This window comes from Clarias gariepinus, chromosome 16 (assembly GCF_024256425.1).
Source record: "Clarias gariepinus isolate MV-2021 ecotype Netherlands chromosome 16, CGAR_prim_01v2, whole genome shotgun sequence".
Lineage (NCBI taxonomy): Eukaryota > Metazoa > Chordata > Actinopteri > Siluriformes > Clariidae > Clarias > Clarias gariepinus.
The window spans coordinates 25,413,452-25,433,006 of NC_071115.1; the positions used below are offsets into that span (position 1 = coordinate 25,413,452).

At 38.3% G+C, this 19,555-nt stretch overlaps 2 protein-coding genes across 4 annotated transcripts; both read right to left on the reverse strand.

The window, feature by feature from the left end:
* Positions 1-8,254: 8,254 nt before the first annotated feature.
* On the reverse strand, positions 8,255-13,690 carry LOC128545109 (uncharacterized). The gene is made up of 8 exons (XM_053515473.1): positions 13,680-13,690; positions 13,555-13,582; positions 13,414-13,470; positions 13,073-13,207; positions 11,005-11,133; positions 10,516-10,657; positions 10,268-10,402; positions 8,255-8,621 (listed from the first exon to the last, which is right to left on the reverse strand). The coding sequence occupies exons 4-8, from the start codon at positions 13,078-13,080 to the stop codon at positions 8,541-8,543; spliced, it is 495 nt and encodes a 164-aa protein (XP_053371448.1). The 5' UTR covers positions 13,081-13,207; positions 13,414-13,470; positions 13,555-13,582; positions 13,680-13,690; the 3' UTR covers positions 8,255-8,540.
* Positions 13,691-14,677: 987 nt separating this feature from the next.
* Positions 14,678-19,085, reverse strand: arl9 (ADP-ribosylation factor-like 9). Of its 3 annotated transcripts, none has more exons than XM_053514216.1 (4): positions 18,756-19,085; positions 16,730-16,898; positions 16,032-16,207; positions 14,678-15,290 (listed from the first exon to the last, which is right to left on the reverse strand). In XM_053514216.1, exons 1-4 carry the CDS (start codon positions 18,966-18,968, stop codon positions 15,120-15,122), a joined length of 729 nt encoding a protein of 242 aa, XP_053370191.1. In that variant the 5' UTR covers positions 18,969-19,085; the 3' UTR covers positions 14,678-15,119. The 3 variants fall into 3 exon arrangements, with proteins under 3 accessions (XP_053370191.1, XP_053370190.1, XP_053370192.1); XM_053514215.1 differs by having other exon boundaries at positions 16,730-16,901; XM_053514217.1 differs by lacking the exon at positions 18,756-19,085 and adding an exon at positions 17,218-17,500 and having other exon boundaries at positions 16,730-16,901.
* Positions 19,086-19,555: the final 470 nt, after the last annotated feature.

Sequence of the window (19,555 nt, forward strand, 5' to 3'; positions counted from 1 at the left end):
ATGATCTCTGTTATCGCTCCACTGCTTACTAGTTTTTTTAATACTGTATGCCAAAGTGTTTTATTCCTTATTGAACCATATAATTTCAATCTCATGGAATGTTTGGGTAAAGAGTTTCTGTCATTACTTATGTTATAGCAGCTATAAACAGTAGTCACCTTACCGGGCTCTCTTGTCTTCCCTGCTCAGATCGATAAGATAAAGAAACACGCTTTACATACTGTAAAGTTTCCATATTATCAAAGGTTACAAAGGTAAGAAAAGTTATATGGTCCAAAGGTAACAATTAAGAAGATAAGCGAGCTGTGATGATGTAGGATATACAGCATTTTACTGTCATGAGACTTTCGTCGTATATGAAATGCTGAATTCTAGACAATTTGAAAAGAATGACCCGAATATGCAAATCAGTATTTTGCTTGAATAGGTCTTTAAGCTGATGTGTTTCCGCTGTGATGAATGAGTGTCTGTCATGAAAGAACATAATGCAAAGAGGCTCTGTCAGATCCCGTATGAATCAGTTTCAGTAAGTTCTTCTGATGGATCTGCAAACAATGGTTGAATATAAAGAAGGGAAGAAAGAAAGAGTCAAGTCCTTATAGTTTTATATATTCATCTCTGCATCTACTGTAAATAGCATTTCCTGTTTACAGCAAGGGCTTACTGACTGTCAAATGTTTTCATCTTGCTTAAAAATGATGTGAAACTAAAAAAACTGAAACTGTGAGGAGAGGACCATGTGTATCAGTGATGTTACTTCCATCTCTTCTCGACTGTCCTATAACCAAATATAGGTGGTTTATTTCTATTCTGTTCATTTAGCTTAAGAATTTAATTATATTTACAATAAAATACATTATTATTATTATTATTATTATTATTATTATATGGAATTTATGGGTGGGCAAATAAATAGTCATTGGCAACAATAGAGATTAGTCATTGTAACTGAGAACAATGGAGATCACTGATAATTGGAAACAATGGTAAGGGGGGGATAGGTCATTAAGAACAATAGTAATTAGTAATTGATCAATGAGAAGATCAAAGACCAGGAATTGATTGGGAATAAAAATGAGCAGGAATTGGATGATGAGGGATTGGTCATTTGAAACAATGGTCATATCATCAATTTGTCATTGGGAACAATAGAAATCAGGGAATGGTCATTAACAATGGTGATCATTAATTGGTCATTAGGAACAACGGAAATCAGGGTTTGGTCATTTGGAACAGTAGTGATTGGTCTTTGCAAATACTAGTGATCATTGATTAGCAGTTTGGATTATTGACTTAAACAATTTAAAACTGGCTTTATAGTTGAGTGATCTTTAAAGGTAATGAGTCAAACCTGCTTGCTCAACCCCATAACCAGCTGATAAGATGAGAGAAGAGTTGCTAGATTGATGAGCACATGCTGGTGCATGGATGTGACAAGCAATTGTAATCAGTAAGTGGTAACTGGGAACAAAAACAACTACTCTCGGCTCATATACGAGAGCCAGTTCTCAATGTTCACCTAAAAGTAGTCAAGTCTTTCACAAACAGCAAACTAATTGGGTGTGTTTATGTGTGTTTTGATTAGACTTAATGGCTGTCAGAATGGTCACACGCCCACATTGAAAAATAAACATGTTGAGCTGAAAGCAAATGCTGCACTATCTAAAACCTGGCACTCAAAACCAGTATGCGCACACACACACACAGACAGAAAATACAACAGTTCAGCACTTCTAAGCCAACAGCATAAATAAACAATGAGTCTATCCCTCACACTTGTCTTTAATATTAGGATGTAAATTAGAGCCTCTAGTGGGTGATAAAGGAGTGTGTGGAGTGTGTGAGAACAGATTGGATCTCCATCCAGAACTCGACTGGGCACTATACACACTGTCAGACTTGAGTGTTGCCACAACGACTAGACAAATACATGTGGAACCTATCAGCGAGGATGAATGAGAGACAGAGAGATCCGGATGTCAGAGAGCCAGCTGGATGCAGATCCCTTCCTTTCTCTCTCTCTCTCTCTCTCTCTCTCTGTCTCAGTTCCAGGAGGAGACCCGTCTCGTCTTAGTGATCTGAAAGCTGATCAGTGGTGTAACTCGGACCAGTTCAGTCTGCACAGTGTGTCTTTGTTTGAATGTCTGTAGTCAGCAGATGATAGCATTTGGTCTGTATTTGCAGTCAGTTGCTTGAGTCTGGCTTTGATGTGGACTAATTTATTCATTATAACTCTGTCGCTGTGTTCCTATTAATAAACAACAAAGCACAGAAGTACCATGAGGTCTGCCGCTTGTTGTAAACTCCTCTGCTATGCCATGTGGGAGCAAGTTAAAATACCTTGTTCCACACACCAAGTAATGCCTTTGAGCAGGGGTTAGAGATTGATTTGGATGTCAGCCTTGTGTTAGGAGCATAAAGCTGGGAGTTTGTAAAAAAAAAAAAAAAAACAACAACAACAACAAAAACAAAAACATCTACTGCAAACCTAATGCTAAATATCATCCTAAGAACACCATGAGTGCTATGAAACATGGTAGTGGTAGCATCACATTGATCATTACCAATGGCCCCTTGTTTTCTACAGTACTCCGACCACTAACTTTTGCTAGGTGGTTCCGCCACTGTACTACTATATTCTTTCCATTCAACTTTTGGTAAATAATGGATTTTAAGGTCCTGGCTTCATTAAAAATACTTATGCTAAACTAAGCTGATCACTGCCATCAATCATTTGCCTGGTTTTTGCTTGAGTCTGGCTCATAAAATGAAAGCAGTGCATTGGCTTAGTTGTTATCACTGTTGATTCGCACCTCCAGGGTTGGGGGTTCTCTTGGTTTTTCTCCCAAAAATTGCTCGCAGTGTATAATTCACTCAAAAGATTCAAGGTGTACCCTGCCCTGAGTTCACTGGGATAGGCTGCAAGTCCTGCACATATAGATTTTTAAAAATCCTTTTACCCAGAGGTGACATGTAACTTTTACTTAAATATGTATGTAAGTACATACTGTATTTCATGTATCTGTACTTTATTTTCTAGTTTACTATATCTCAACATTGCATCGTGGTACATCGGCAAAGTGGTTTGTAGTATTTGAAGTGGGAACATCTGCGTAATTGTGCGATTTACCTTCCCGCCATAAAATGCTTAATCATGTAGCAGGTGTTTAAAAATCAGAATTACAGACAGAATAAACCGCATGTCCACAACAGAGAGAAAGAGAGAGACAGACCACTTTTTCTACGACTTAAAGGCTACTGTATGCTACAGTACTACAAGTTCTCTACATTTGATACTTGAGTACATTCGAAGCTGGATACGTATGTACTTTTACTCAAATCGAATTTTGAATGGAGGACTTCTACATTTACTTAAATAATCTTTTTTCTAGGGTACCTATACTTTTACTCGAGTAAAGCATTTGTGTACTTTGCCCATCGTGTGCACCAAAGAACTACTGTACAATTATTTACAATCATCTGTGATGAGTGTAATGTTTCCTGATCTTTGTTTTTACTGAGTTGTGTCACATTTTTATTTCCTGGTGTCACAATCGCTAAGAGAATGATATCACAATGTAGCTATGAAGCTACGTGCCACTATGTGATCACACACCCATACGCCCACACCCACACACAGTGTATCAGTGATTACAGAAATTATGGCTTGTTTCACTTCCAAATGGCTCAGTACCAACTTTTATAAATGCATTAAAATAATTTCTTTAGTAAATCCAGTGAGAAATCATATATACGTAGTTATTCTTTGCATTATACTCCACTCTTTTCGAACATATCTTGTGTTTCTACATTTCCATTTTGTCTTGTGCTTGTTTTCATGGCATGTCAGTTCCCATGAGCTACAGGCTGTAATTTTGTCCTATATTAATATAATTGTTGCTTTTAAGCTGTTAAAATTGACCGCCATCCCACTGTTGGTTGTTAATTAACAGTTTGGCAGGTAATTACCCAGTCTCACCTCAGCACCTATTAAAATAACTTATTTCTGGCTGCATGCTCTTTTATTTTATTTGCCCGTATGCTTGGTGTATAGTTGTTTTAAAAATCATTGCCAATCACACAGATGTAAAATTAAAGTTTTGTAAGCATTTTAAAAAAAAAATGCAAAAGAAGCTCTGGAAGTGATTTAACATCATGCTGCCCCCTAGTGTTTGAAAAATAAACGGCAAGTGCGTTGTTATTAGGTTTTGCAAAAGTTTGTACACCCTTTTTGCATGGAAAAAAATGCATCTACAAAACTGAAATCTATGTTTATTTAGAGTGCATTGTGTTTAATGAAAACCTGTTACTAAAGAGATTTTTGTTGAAATGTTTAGAAAGTCTACAGACAGTCTTCATTCATCCATCTAGGAACCTCTGTAGTCCAACTAGGGACAGTGGAGGCTAATTTGGGAGCACCAATTAACCTAATCTGCATGTTTTTGGACTGTGGGAGGAAACACACCAAGCACAGGGAGAACATGCAAACTCCACACACACACACACACACACACACACACACACAGACCCCGAGGAGGGAATTGAGCCAGGAGCGTGGAGGAACGGGGCTACAATGAAAACCACTATGCCACCATGCCTCCTATATAAAATCTACACAAGTTACTGTACTTCAAACTTCATTAAATTAAAACAGGGTAAAAATGTAATAAATGAAGTAAATCACAAAATTATTTGGAAAAAAAATACTGTTTCAGGAATTTTCAATATAATCTAAAACAAACAGTATTAGAACTGAAAAAAAAAGAAAAATTATTTCGGTGGGAAAAAAGTGATTATTAATTTTCTACAATAGCAGCTCTGACACTATTTGCATAGTGGATTTTCCATAAACGGATTATTTTAACATAAGTGTGTAACTGTTGATTTTCCAAGCATTTTTGAAAAGAGCCACCAGTGTCAGTGATTTATATTAAATGTAGCTATAAAGAGGACAAGAATGTAATTTTATAAATAATTTTGCAATTTATTAAAATAAATGTTAGTCCTGACAAATTGCTATTAGACTAAATTTCTGAGAGGAATAAAACGCTTCGCTTTGGTTGAATTATCATTTCAAATACAGGTAGTCTCCAACTTACAAACTAGTTCCGTTCCGGGAGCATGTAAGTCTGATTTGTTCTTGTGAGTATTATATACCTTTGACATAAGTTTACAATGCAAAGCATACCAATCTACCAACCGCTTGACCCCTTTCCTCACACTGCCATCATGGGCCAAAAACGCGCCTAAGGAAATTAATCTCACATGTCAAATATAACTACGTTGTTATGTGCCTTTAAATCCCAGATGCCATTTTGTCTCAGAGCTGTTTTCCACTGTATTGGACTGTGAACTTTGTTTTGTTGAGGATTTTCTAAAATTAGAATTATTCACCGGTGAGGCTGACTCATTTCTCCCGCACTCCCATACACACATACATTATACCGAATTTACATTTTATACCTTCACTTACACACTGCAAATATTGTATGGAATTATAATGATTGGTATCTGGTGCACTGCAGTGTCTATTTGTTGTACAATAAACATGAGTAACTTCTGTAATTCAAAGGGAAGTAGAACTGCTGTCCTTTCGTATCTGCGGAAATTCATTACTCAGATGTTCATAAGTCGGGGACTACATGTATGCAATATCACACAAGAGGGAGTGCACGGCTGTTATATCTTTAGCTATGGATTTCCAGCACAACAGCACAACCCTGATTGTGATATTGCTTTTCACAACAAACAAATCACACCTGGAAGGTCTGCCTCTGTCCACCATTCGTCCTCTGCAGCTGATCCAGATTGCAGCTGCACATCTTGTTTTTAGCCTTCCCAAGTTCTCCCACACCACCCCACTTCTCCGCTCCCGGCACTTGCTTCCTGTAGCAGCCTGCACCTTATGCATGCCTACAAAGCTAAAAATAGCCCAGTACCCACTTATCTCTCAGCTCTAATCACACCATGCACTGTACCATGTGCCCTCCGACCCTTCAGCACTGCCCGCCTGGTCCCACCATCTCTCATCAGGGACCAGGGAAGACATTCATCCAGACTCTTTTCTGTTCTGGCACCTAGGGGGTGTAACACACTTGCTCTGACAACCTTTAATGCCGACTTGAGACGTATCTATTTCTTCAATACTTGGACTAACCGCACCCCTTTAAAAAACAACAACAAAAAAAACTTCCCAACTATGTTTAAGTGATGGCACTTAGTAACCTATTAACCCAGTGTAAGTATCTATTAAATGATGGAAACTTCAAAGCACTTTTTGTAGGTTGCTTTGGATAAGACCGTTTGGCAAATCCCTATATGTAAATGTAAACATTTACACGATATACCATGAACATTTATTTAACCAGTTATTTTACTCCGCTAACATAACATGGCAGAGCTCGTGACCAACAGTTGGCAACCAATTGTTAGTTAGTAAGGATTTAAGGATTTAAGGATTTAAGGATTTATTTTCTGTCACATGCACAATCATACAAGTACAATATGCAGCGAAAATATTTTGCGACCACAGAGTCGCGACGTCAGCCACTAGGGCGCCATCATAGAAAATAAGGAATAAGATACATTAGGATAACGAGGGTAAAAAATCCCCTCCCAGACTGTCCTTCGAAAAGGGCAGTGTGAGATCAGGGGTACAAAAAAATACCTCAGCAAAGCACACACAAAAAAAAAAAAAAAAAACATGTAATCACAAGACATAAACATTGCAACGATAAGGGTACAGGGGATAGGAAATGTCCAGTGTAGGCAAACAGCTCCAGTCCCTGCAGCTAGAGAGCGCTGGTCCCGATTCCGCCTGCCCACACTGAAGGGAATAAGCACACGAAGGCGTTGGATATGGGGAAGGTAGAGTGTCTATCTGTAGCTGTTATGTGTGTGTGTGAGTGCATGCATTTCAGTTTATAAGCCTGTAACATCCCGTAATAGTCTGCGCCAGGTGTCCTTGAAGGGGGAGGGATTAGAATTCCAGAGCGTCTCGTTATCTTGGTCTTCGGGGAGTTTGTTATGACTCCAGCCACGGCCTTGAATGCAGTAGCTAGAAGAAAAAAAAGGGGCAGCCGAAAAAGAAAATCATATTTTCCAGGTTTCGAACAATATCTGCCAATTTCACAGATATTTAGTGTCCATCACTGGTCTGCAGGTCTGTCCAAAACATGTTGCATAGCTGCTAGTCTCTCCAAGATGTTATCCAATTTGCGGTCCAGAACCACAGTCTGATTACCGACAGCTCTCGTCACCACTATTTCCCAGCCGGCCAGTCTCTTGGGGTTGAGACTGACTGCTTTTAAGATTTTTCGATATCCAAGTATTCCACCTAGTCCAATCAGCAGAATCCCAGTTATCAGAGTTCCGAATAGGTAAATATCTTCAACATCCTCCAGAGACAGTGCGGCCAGGCACACAATGCGCCACTTCTCCCAACTGTCCATCGTGTATCCAGCAGCAAACGTCCCAGCAGGACAAGTAGGTTCCCCAGAACCCACATTTCTCGTCGAGAAGATCGTGTCAATTGCATTCAGAGACCAGTTGATCAAATCCATATTCCTTTTTTATTTTCAAGAGCAAGACGAGGAGAGTCTCTGAATAGTATTCACAAGACAGACAAGAGAAGCAAGCGGGGAAGGATAAGGGAGGGAGAGCAGATGCGACCGCCTTCGTCAAGAGCAAGAGGAAAAAAAAAAAAAAAAAAAAAAAAAGTAATCAACAGGGGTGAAAGTAGTTTTAAATGTAAATGTAAAATTTAAATGTAATGTTATAAGATGTGTTTTTTTATGGAAAGTGCTTCCATTACTGGTTTTAAATGTGGGTTTTGGGCAGGCAGCTGCCCTTTAATCAGGACTGACGACCATACAGACCTATTTTCACCTACAACAGTTTGTGCAATTAACGGTTATTAGAACACATTTAATGTGGAGTGATACAGATACTGAAACATCCCAGTGATGTTATGCTCTATATCATCACTCATAGAATGCCTCTCATCTAATCAGGTTACTCGGTCGGAACTAACTGTTGTATAATATTCAGTATACACCTACGGAAAGCTGTCTACTCTGTAAATGTATTACTGTACAGATGATCTGTGATTGTGTTTTAACGATTTTCCCACACTTGTTTCTTTTTGTGTGACCAGAACGATAGCGGTATGAACTGATATGAAAAACACACAAAACAGACTCTGATACAGAAAAAAGCGAAAATTCTCCTGTTTTCTGTGTTTGGCTGGCTGGAGTTTACTGTTCTGGCATTTCACTTAAAACAACACAACCTTTCCAATTTCAAATCGAACCGTTCCAAGGTAAAGTCTGAGGTTTGCAGATAGCAAAAACAGAAAAACAGAAAGAAAAAAAAAAAACATGGAAACTTTTTTACATGTTTCTTAGTGTGGTCATTTAATCAGTCCATGTGTTATACTTGTTTATTTTTCCTTCCTCTCTGTTGTGTGTTCTTGATCCATGATATATAATAATCATATCCGGGTATGTGATTATGAGGTCTCTGTCTCTTTATAGCTTATTTCAGGGAGGCAAGTAGCTCTTTGGGACGGAGAGCTCTCTCACACGAGTGCTTGCTGTGGCTTTCCTCGCTCCTTTAGACACCTGGTTGTAAAAAAAAAAGTCCGTTATGAATACATTAATATTAATGCTAACATTTGGCTTATTTTTTAAACTAGATACAGAACAAATCATTTGATTTCTGAAAGAAATTTGAGAATATGGTAAATCCAGCTGGTATAAAGACAAAAAGAAAAAATATTCGTGTCTAACGTTCATGGCAGTGTTTTACCAGATCTGCTTTAATTCTTAACGTTAGTGTTATGCTGATTACATTATAAAGTTTAAATCACATGTTTTATGACATTTCAAATGTATAGTAAATATTGAACAGAAAGTAATACAACATAATACAACAAAAAAAAAAAACATTTCAAAAAGGATAAAGTACTGGCACCCTATAAAATAAAAGGAAGGGTCAGTGTGTGTTGTGTGTCTATAGTGAGCTGCAGTGGCTGAGCTGTGTTGTTGGAGGATTACATAGATCACATCGCACACTATTAAGAGGAACCTTTTCACCAGTTTGTTCAAATTTTTGCCGTTTTAAGCTTTTAGCCTTTTCTGGATTTTTTTTTTTTTGCTAGTACTACATGCAAATCAACTGAGCCTTAAACAACCTTAAGAGATGATAAACATTATTATTATTTTTATTATTATTATTAGTGTTAGGTTAGGCCTACATATACTGTGAACACAACTACTTTAAATGATTGATCTCACTAAATAAACCCTGCCAAGTGCTAATGTATCTGAAACGTATATCTGATTACCACGGACAATCATTTGTACATGTTTCTCTGTCCTGCAAAAAATATATAAAATCACAGAATACCAGTCAAAAATTTGGACACACATTCTAATTCTTACTTCATTTTTATTTCTTTCTACCCTGTAAAACAATGCTGAAGGCGTCCAAAATATGCTCTAATGATCTACTTTAAACAGTTGATACTGAGATGTGTCTGCTACTTCATAACGGCTCTAATCTGAGGTGCTGTTTGCTAATTGGTGATTTCTGAGGCTGGTAACTCTAAATGAACTTCTCCTCTGCAGAGGTAAGTCTTCATGAGAGCGAGTTTCATCACTGATTGGTGTTGTTGCTTAATTTTCTAATTCCAGATGTGTTATTTTATAGTTTTGAAATCTCTAGTATTGTTTTATGTAGAAAATAAATCACTAAGCAAAAACCACTTAATTTGAAGATTTGTCCAAATGTTTGACTGGTACTATATATATATATATATATATATATATATATATATATATATATATATAAAACCCATCAACTTGAAAAATTAAAGGTCTTGGAATGAGATAAATATGATGGAATGTCTTACCAAAGCCAAGATTTTTGGAGTTTTATCCAACTTTCCACCAATTAAGTAAAACTGACCTCTGATTACATTTGATTTTCCGGAGGGTTTTGTGGGATCCACAGCAATCAGACCCACACCACTGTTTGTTGGTAATGTAACCACAAATTCCTCTCTCTCTTTCTCTTTCTCAAAAATGCAAAACCCATTTCTGAATAGAGAACTTACACGCATACATGCCTTAATTTACAATACATGTGGCAAAAAATAAAAACATAATAAAACACTAAACTGACATGATTCAACAACTAAGGTTAGACTTGGAGCAATAATTTTTTTTATTGTAGTAATGGCTCTCTTTCGCTCACACACACTTACTGGCCTGATGGAGCTCTCAGGACATCCAAGCTGGTAGAAGAGTTTGCTCTCTCGCAGTCTGGGCACACACAACTGCTCGAGTCTCGGACTCGCCCGAGCTGATTTTGCTGCACATGAAATGCATGTTTCTGTGTTCTACAGTGCACACACACACACACACACACACACACACACACACAGTTTTATGGCTTTTGTAATTTATTCATCATGATAGGTTTTGTGTGTGTGTGAGTGTGTGTTTGTGAGACCTGGCGGTTGCTCTTGAACTCGGGGTGTGTGTGTCTGGGCTGAGCAAGCTGAAGAATTCGAGGAGAGGCGACAGCTGTGCGGACTGCAGGGCTGATGTGCCACACAGGACAGCTGTGCTCACATCGGTTTGTGTGAGGGGGGCTACTCATGCGCGCACACACACACACACACAAAGATTAACAATTATCACACTTTAAGTAAATCTAATTAAATCATTACTAAACTGAATCGATTTAAAATCTGACACTTTTGGTCATTTATAATTATCTAACACTTATAAATTAGTCATTTATTAATGACTATTAATTTTTATAGTTGCATAATTCTGACTGCCATGTGTGTAAATTACTGTAAACACTCCCATAGACTGGTGAATCATATCTCAAGTTAGATTCATAAAAATAAAAAATAATCATGAGCCATCATGGCTCCTCTGTATCACACACAGACTCCCCCACAAGTCACGTGCTTCCTCTGTGACCTCATACCTGACTGCCCTGAAGCTCCTGTGACGATAATTTGGGGCTGCCAAGCGCGTGACATGTTCATACTGAGCTGTACTGGAAGGAAGCCACGCCCCCTTCTTCTTTTCTTCCTCAACCTCCACGCGCCTTTTCCTAAACAGAATGAAATACAAACGCGCGTGAGGGCGCGAAGTCATCGCTAAGCGGGAAGCTAATCATTATGGAACGCCAACAGGGCCAGATTTGGCCATAAAACAATTTTTTACTTTTATTACAGCGTAAATAAACGGTTTTTTTTATTATTTATTATTTTTGACCATTGTCACACTGGAAATTGTATTTAAGTAGTTGTTATTGTAAGCTGTTTAAAAGAATTTTTAAATCTCTAAAGTAATGGGAGAAAACTAAGAATGATAACATACTAATGGCAATGACCACAACTGGGAGAAAAAAAAACAGTATACACTTATAGAACCATTAGCACTGTTGGTGGACACCAGTAAAAGCCGCAGTTTTGTTATAAAATGCACTCATTGCCCATGTTTGACTTGTCCAAGCAGTTACAGTATTTTGGTAAGATAACAATAATATCAGCAGCGCAGTGGCTTAGTGGTTAGCACTGTCGCCTTGTACCTCCAGGGTTCAGTGTTCAATTCCCACCTTGGGGTCTGTGTGTAAGGAGTTTGCATGCTTTCCCCGTACTTGATGGGTTTCCTCCAGATGCACTGTTTTCCTCCCAAAGTCCAAAGACAGGCAGATTAGGCCAAATGGCGGTCCCCAATTACCCGTAGTGTGTGAATGAGTGTGTGTGTGCGTGTGTCCTGCAATGGATTGGCACCACTTTCAGTGTGTACCGCACATCGTCCCCAAGTCTCCTTGGATAGGCTCCAGGCCACTTGCAACCCTGTATTCCTGATAAAGCGGTATTGATGATGAATGAGTGAGTGAACAATAATATGTTATGAGGGCACTGTTGGCTTAGTAGTAGGTTTCTCGTCTGCCATGCGGAAGTTCCCACACAATACCCAAACCCAAGGTTGAATGCATTGGATGCAGTGCTGGTTTCAAGCCCTGAAGAGAAGGAGAGGTTGCTTCAGGAAGGGCATCTGGCATAAAACCTGTGCCAAGTTCTGTGCGGATTGGATGGTCCTCTGTGGCGACCCCATGATGAGAGCAGCCGAAAGCTCAACGACAATAATATCTTATGACAAATTCTTGGATAAAGTAAAAAATATATAAAAACACATAATACTAGTTAAAAGTTTAGACACACCTTCTAATTCCATGGTCTTTCCTAATTTTTTATTTCTTTCTAAACTGTAAAACAATGCTGAAGGCGTCCAAAATATGCAAAGATTTCCTTTAAACAGTTGATATTGAGATGTGTCTGCTACTTCACAACGGCTCTAAGCTGATGTGCTGTTTGTAAGTTGGTGATTTTTGAGTCTGGTAACTAACTATAAATGAACTCCTCTGCGTTGGTAAGTTTTGGTCTTGCTTTCCGAGAATGGTTCTTATGAGAGCCAGTTTCATCATGGAGCTTGATGGGTTTTGCAAATGCACTCGACGGTGCTGTTCTTGCAAGAACTGTTCCAGAATGGCTGACCTTCAAGTGTTAAAATAACAACTTGATTGTTGTTGTTGTTGCTTAATTTTCTAATTCTGTATGTGTTATTTTATAGTTTTGAAATCTCCAGTATTGTTCTAAAAGGCAGTAAATAAATCACTAAACAAAAACCATTTAATTAGAAGATGTGTCCAAATGTTTGACTGGTACTATATATACTCTCTCGCTGTTTGGGCACTGGAAGAAAGGCATTTGTTTGGAGCTAAACTGGGAGAATGTTGCTAAAAAGAATGGATCTTTATAAAGCAATAGCTTTAATTAATTTATAAAAAAAAAAAAAAAAAATTGCCAAAAACCATATAAGTCATGTATGTCATGCTTGATTGTGTTTTATACATTAGCGAAACACTGATTTATCACTGCACATCACAGTAAGTACATTTTAGCTTTATGCACCTTTAGATCAAATCGTACCTAAGGTTAAGTTGTATGATGTACGTCCTTACGGAATAATTTTGCACCTACCTGAGCATTTCTTCATGGAGGGCAGAGAAATCCTTTTTGGGTTGCGACAGAGCTAGAATCCTTGATGTCGGTACAGCTTGTAATGCGGACCAGGACGGCGACCATATTGTCTCCTGGTTTCCCCAATTCACCTTTCTGTAGTGTGCATGACAATTTACTAAGCATAACATAATGCTGGAAGACCTGCCCTAAATAAACTAGAAAACTAGAAAAGTTATGCATTTTTTTTTATCCTGACACCTATATGCAGGAAATAAAAACAGAAGAGTATTATTTGTCTTACCTACCTACATACAAGTAATATCAAGGTCAACATCTGTATGAAGCTTTAAAATACTTACACGGGTGTCGTGAGCCAAACCGTTTTAGATTCTCGGGGCCGAGCAAGCTGCAGGATTCTGAAAAAATTAAATCAACGTCCAACAACAGACAACAGTGTTACAGTACATGCTTAGGAACTATGAGCATGTCCCCTTCTTTACCTGGGTGATGGATTTGACCTGAAATGCCCTGGAGGAAAAAAAACAATAAATATATAAAAAGTATAACAATTAAATATTTCTGGACATTAAGAATATATTAGTTATCAAATAAACAGAAACGTTACTTGTGTTTGGAGACGCCATGTTGCTTAGGTGGCTGAATCACCGAGCAAAACTCTCAGCCGTTTCCACGGCACTCGTTACCTGAGCGACAGGTCTCACATGGCTTAGCACAGATAAAGTAGCATGGAATTACAAAAGCGGGCCGTGGTATCATTTGCGTTCCTGTGATGCAGGGGAAAGCTGAGCTTGATGATCAATCAGGAAGGGTTGCAATAAAATCAGAACACGGTTTCATCCCAAAGGAAAAAAAGTATGTAAGATATTAAACATTGCAAGCAATAGAAGACAGTAGAAAAATAAACCTGTGACAATGTGGTGTAATGTGTCATAAACATCAGCCTTACTCCAAAGTTCATTATTTTCCAGTTGCAGCATGTGTATTTCTTTCTAAGAATCATTCTTTCTAGGAAATCAGAACAGAGGTTTGCTCGAAAAATATCAATAATAGTAGGTTGTACTGTTCTTTGTTTTTACTGGTGGCATGCAATCCAACTAGGTGCATACTGCCACCTACTGTAGCAGGGACTGTGGATATGCAAGTGCACTCAGGTACAGAAAGGCATTACTAATGTAAATGTTGATTGTGAAATAAGAATAAAACATTTAAAAAACAGGACGTGCTAATTTTGAAAGATAAACTGCTATAAGAAGGAAAGACGTAACGACTCTCTGCTTTATCTGGTTCATTTTTGGCTGTGTTACAGCTCTGCATTCTTGATTATGTTTCCCTGTTCCCTGCTTATGTTTTATGATTAATAAAACATTTATTTAAATGAGTGTGTGATGTGATGTAACCACATGGTTTGCTTGACGCTAAACTGGGGGGTTTAAATTTTCGAAAAAACTGCAGACTTAATGCCACTACATCAACTTTTCTCAGCTGGTCGACTACATTTTATCTATCTTGTACATCTCTATGATCCATGATAATATTTTTAACTTATGATTAAAAAGTGGAATTTTGGTAATGACAATAAAAAGCATCATCATCCATGTGAACATTTTTATTGGATACTTGCATAGTTTTAAAACAAATTTATTGATTTAAAAGTTTAACACAAAGTACCAAACATCTATAAAACATATAACAATATAACAACCGCATCCATGTTAACCACAGACACATCCATAACAGTCTTTACAGTATTAAACACGGTGATCAGAAACGTGCAGTGGTTATCCAAGCTACACTGCATGAAAGCAAAACCAACTAAAATAAAAACACTTGAATAAGTGTTCCTTAAGTGTTATTTAAATACTGATGTAACGATCAGTAACCCGTAACCTTGAACAACCATGCTTAGTGCTTTTTGCTTAGGGAATGCCTTTGGTTTAGCAGTACAAGCCCTGATATCTTAATCTTAGTTAAATACATGTAACCATTAAGCACCATTGTTGAGGCTGATATTAGCCAGTCAGATGCAGCGCTGATACTCTGAGAGTCAGTTACTGTTCATCATCTCGAGGATGAGTGCATAAGCGTCCTGTACGCTGATATCGGCCGAGCCTTTTAGAACTTGTGTGCCCAAAACACATAGCTTACGACCGTCGCAATCTGAACCCAATGCCATTGACTCGTACAGCTCGGTCACCCCAGACGCACCCGGGAGGTCCTGAGTGGAATAGACAGAGAGAAATAGAGCTCAGGATGTTATTCAGGACAAAACACAGATCTTACTTGTGTGTTTGCAATAGCAGTGCATTCTAAAGGTCTTTTCATTACTATATCACTAAGAACAACAACAACAAGCAGAACAGGAAGACTATATTGTCTTTTTATATGGTTTCATAAACTATGGAGCTTGGAGACTGATAATACACGTTTACGGTAATACTATATGAAGTTCAAGTCAAACCTTAGAATGTTCACAAGATCCTTGTTCACAGACTTACAGCCTGCTTTAAAATGTTTGCACCTTTTAAATGTTTTACTGTGACTGAGAGTCTCATTGCCGTACATTCCCTGTGAGGGAATTTCTTGTGAATGAAGACATTAAAGTGATTGGCATTTACAGAAAAGTTAAAGCACAGTACGGCAATGAGACTCTCAGTCTCTCTCAGGATCTGGTGAACATTCAGCAAGTGGAATGCCCAAGCTTTTAACGATGATGGATAACTTGTTGCTAACTTGTGGAAGAGACACACCTGTCTGTGTGAACTTTACTGTACACACAATCATTCACCATTATTAAAGAAGGATTATATAGAGAAATAAGGTCCCGGCTTGACTTTTTAAAAGCAAAACTACACTTTACAAAAACATTGTATCACTGAATATTTTCTTATTTAATACATTTCAGATTTACCAGCCTGACACTTGCACTGTTGCTCTATTGGACCTAGTAAACCTTTACCTGTTTGTTAGCCAGCAGAACAAGCGGCAGGCACGGGTCGAACGCCAGAAGCTGGTGCAGGCTGGTTTTAGCCAGAGGAAAACGTGCGGAGTCGGCCGCGTCCAGCACGAACACCAACAGCCGAGCCTTTTTCATATACTTGGGCCAGAACTCTCGGAGCTTCTCCTCGCCTCCGACTACACACCATACAGGAAGAGTAAAGAGCAGACATGTGCAGATATAAAAAGTAGACATTACCTTGACATGCTTAGGAGTTCAAATAGAGATTTTAAATATGATCAAAGACTAATGAAAAACGTAAGTATCCAAAATGTGACAGCTTTTGGTGAAAAAATATTTAAAATGTTGTGTTTTCTGGTTTCTTGGTGCCATGACAAGCTAATATACAACAAACAAATGGAAAGTTAAGAGAATGAATAAAAATTAACTTCACAGACGTTCCATCCATAAATTAAAAATGGTTTTTAATAGCATTAACTGTTGTGGTGTGAGAGGAATGGGAAAGCAATCGACCTCGGGGCTGTAAAAGCTTCGCTCCACCCTGTCATTAATTATTTTCCTAAAACAGGACATTCCTAACTGTTTCTACATTCCTGTTTTACTTTTTTTACAACTTCATCCTTATATTTAACTTGCGCTACCAAGACATTAAGTGACAATGTCAATGAGCACACAGGGTATATACTTTGTGTGCATACTCTCTAAAAAGTCGATGCGCAGCTCCTCTCTGTTGATAGAGACGGCATTAAACCCCATAGTGGGTGACACTTCCGTCTCAGCGGTGCCTGTCGCAAAGCACTGAAGAAGACTCGTCTTGCCTGCGCCATCCAAACCCAACACCAGCACCTGAGAACCTCTTGCTTGTTCCTGCTGCACGCACACACACACACAAAAACATTAAGAAGGAACTGATGGTTCTCTCGAAAAGTATTGGAACAGTAATTTTTTTCCACTACACATTCAAGACCTTGATGCACTTATTGCAAGCAAAGGATTTGCAACCAAATATTATGTGTTGAAAATGATCTGGACTAAACACTGGTGATCTGTTGTTTAACAATCATAATGTTAATAAAGGGTAAGTAAATTTTTTAAATGATGTCCAACAAGTAGCTAGAAGACAGTTTCCTCCCCTAACACCACTGTACCCAAGTAAGAGAGCAGTTCCCACCAAAACCATACTAACCATAAAAACCATGACCAGTCACTGCTGTTACAGTCCATCATGTAAACACTGGGTTTGGGACGGCATTCCATCACAGGGCTCCATGTACAGTACACACACATTCACATTTACACACTTATTCTCACTTAGGGCAGTGTAGTCTAGTCAAGACATCTATCAACATAGCCCTAATAAAACCTCCATGTTGATCTTAGGTACTTGTGCTCATATCTAATAGCAACTTACAACAAGGACAAAAGAACAATTGTAGGAAATAAAATGTCTTGACAAAGTTCCATCGCCATGGTGTCTGACTGACTTCAGTCACAGAATCAAAGAAGCTTAGATTATCTTCTTGTTTTTAGAAACGCTTGCACAATTGCAATTCTCCACTGATTGCCAGTTACAGTACTTATTGTGATATCCAGTGGGCACAATCATGCTGGAAAACAAAAGGCCCGTCCCCAACCTGTTGCCAAAACAAAGCAGGAAGCATATATCTTTTCCTAAAACATCACTGTTACGCTTCACTGGAAACAAAGGGCACAACGCTGGAACCCTGTCAGCACTATTATTATGTATTCCAGTTGGTATAGTTCTGTTGGTACGTGCCAAACCCAGATTCATTAGACTACCAAAGCTTTGTTGAGTTTGCACTGTATAATGCTTTGAGATGACTAGAGATCGAGTCAGTTACGTATCACGATTCTTTTATGTAGCAATTCACAGATGTCCACGCTAACTATAAAATTCATATTTTTGGAAAATTATTATTTTTAAAAATATTTTTGTATTTGGGAGGCAGCACAGTGTCAATTGTGGAGAAGGAGGGCTGGAGCCTATCCCAGGGGACTTAGTGCACGGGGTGGAGTACAGTACATCCTTAACAGGGTGCCAATCCATCGCAGGACACACACAAACACACAAACACACACACACACAAACACACATTCACACACTAAGGACAGTTAGTTAACGCCAATTGGTCTAATCTGCATGTTTTTGGACAGTGGGATGAAACCGGTGTACCCTGAGGGAACCCTCCAAGCACGGTAACATGCAAACTCCATACACAAAGAGGCAGGAATCGAACCTCGCCGGGAATTAAACCCAGACCCAGCAGGTGCAGGGCGACAGTGCTAACCTTAACCATTACACCATGCTCAAAACAACCGCAAGCTAAATTTAAAAGCTAATCACTTGATAAAGATGAGCTGCTAAGTAAATGTGACATTTACGATATGACTAATCAATGAATAGTTTCAGTAATCGATAGATAGATGAGTCGATTCTAAAAAAAAAATAGTTAGTTGGAACACTAGTTAAAAACCTATTTAAAAAAAAAATAAAAAAAAAACCTGCTTGAGATAAATCAGATATCACAAATCTAATATCACAACGCTCCATAGCAACGGGGTTAAAGGTCAGGGTGATGACTGCTGATTGGTTAAGGTGTAAACCTGTAGTCTTTATACATAAGCAGGTTAGCTAAGCTGTTAGCTAGCACTAGCACTGTATAACCGAGTGAAATTAGTGTGTTATAGTGAAATATCTCAGACCTGAGAGACAGGGGCGGGAGCTTCGTGCGCGCTCTCACTCCGTACTTTAGCCTCGACTAACTTTTCCCGTTTCTCCGCGTTTACATTCTGCTCTAAAGTCGGCGTTTCTGCTTCGTTTTTCTTGTTGCTTCGTAAATTCCAGATAGCATACGCGACACCTCCGGTTAGTGCCAGGGCAGCGGCAGCTAACCCAGCTTCTCTCAAACCGGGCATGTTTGGTTAAGACTCTGAAAAAATAAATATATTTAATATACTGTATTTATTTATAAAAAAAATAACTTTATCCGAGTCTCAGCCATGACGAGCCGCCTTCAGGACAGGTAGCGCAGAATCCTGGGCTGCCAGATTAAAGCGATTTCCTCCATTCCTCGGGTTGCCAGATTGATTTAATTACATCTATCCATTATTAAAAAAATTCCCAAAGCAGATCTCTCTCTCTCTCCCTCTATATATATATATATATATATATATATATATATATATGTATATTTTTTATTTATCTCTCTCTCTCTCTCTCTATATATATATATATATATATATATATATTCTATGAATTGAATGTGTATGCTGAGCTACTGCTGTATAGCTGTTGTTACCTCAGATAGGTGTATATGTTTTATTTATCTCTCTCTCTCTATATATATATATATATAGAGAGAGAGAGAGAGATAAATAAAACATACACCTATCTGAGGTAACAACAGCTATACAGCAGTAGCTCAGCATACACATTCAATCCATAGAAAATAGTAAATAATGTACATGCAGCTAATATTTTTGTGTGGCTGGAACAAGTTATC

Coding starts and splice junctions, on each gene's coding strand:
- arl9 (XM_053514215.1), bottom strand. CDS start 18,968: ATGCCCGGTTTGAGAGAAGCTGGGTTAGCTGCCGCTGCCCTGGCACTA. Junction 16,902..18,755: donor CTCCCGCCCCTGTCTCTCAG/GTCTGAGATATT, acceptor GTGTGCGTGCAG/CAGGAACAAGCAAGAGGTTC. Junction 15,291..16,031: donor TTCTGCTGGCTAACAAACAG/GTAAAGGTTTAC, acceptor TATTCCACTCAG/GACCTCCCGGGTGCGTCTGG.
- LOC128545109 (XM_053515473.1), bottom strand. Junction 10,403..10,515: donor AGTTCAAGAGCAACCGCCAG/GTCTCACAAACA, acceptor TGTGCACTGTAG/AACACAGAAACATGCATTTC. Junction 8,622..10,267: donor CTGAGAGCTCCATCAGGCCA/GTAAGTGTGTGT, acceptor TTTTACAACCAG/GTGTCTAAAGGAGCGAGGAA.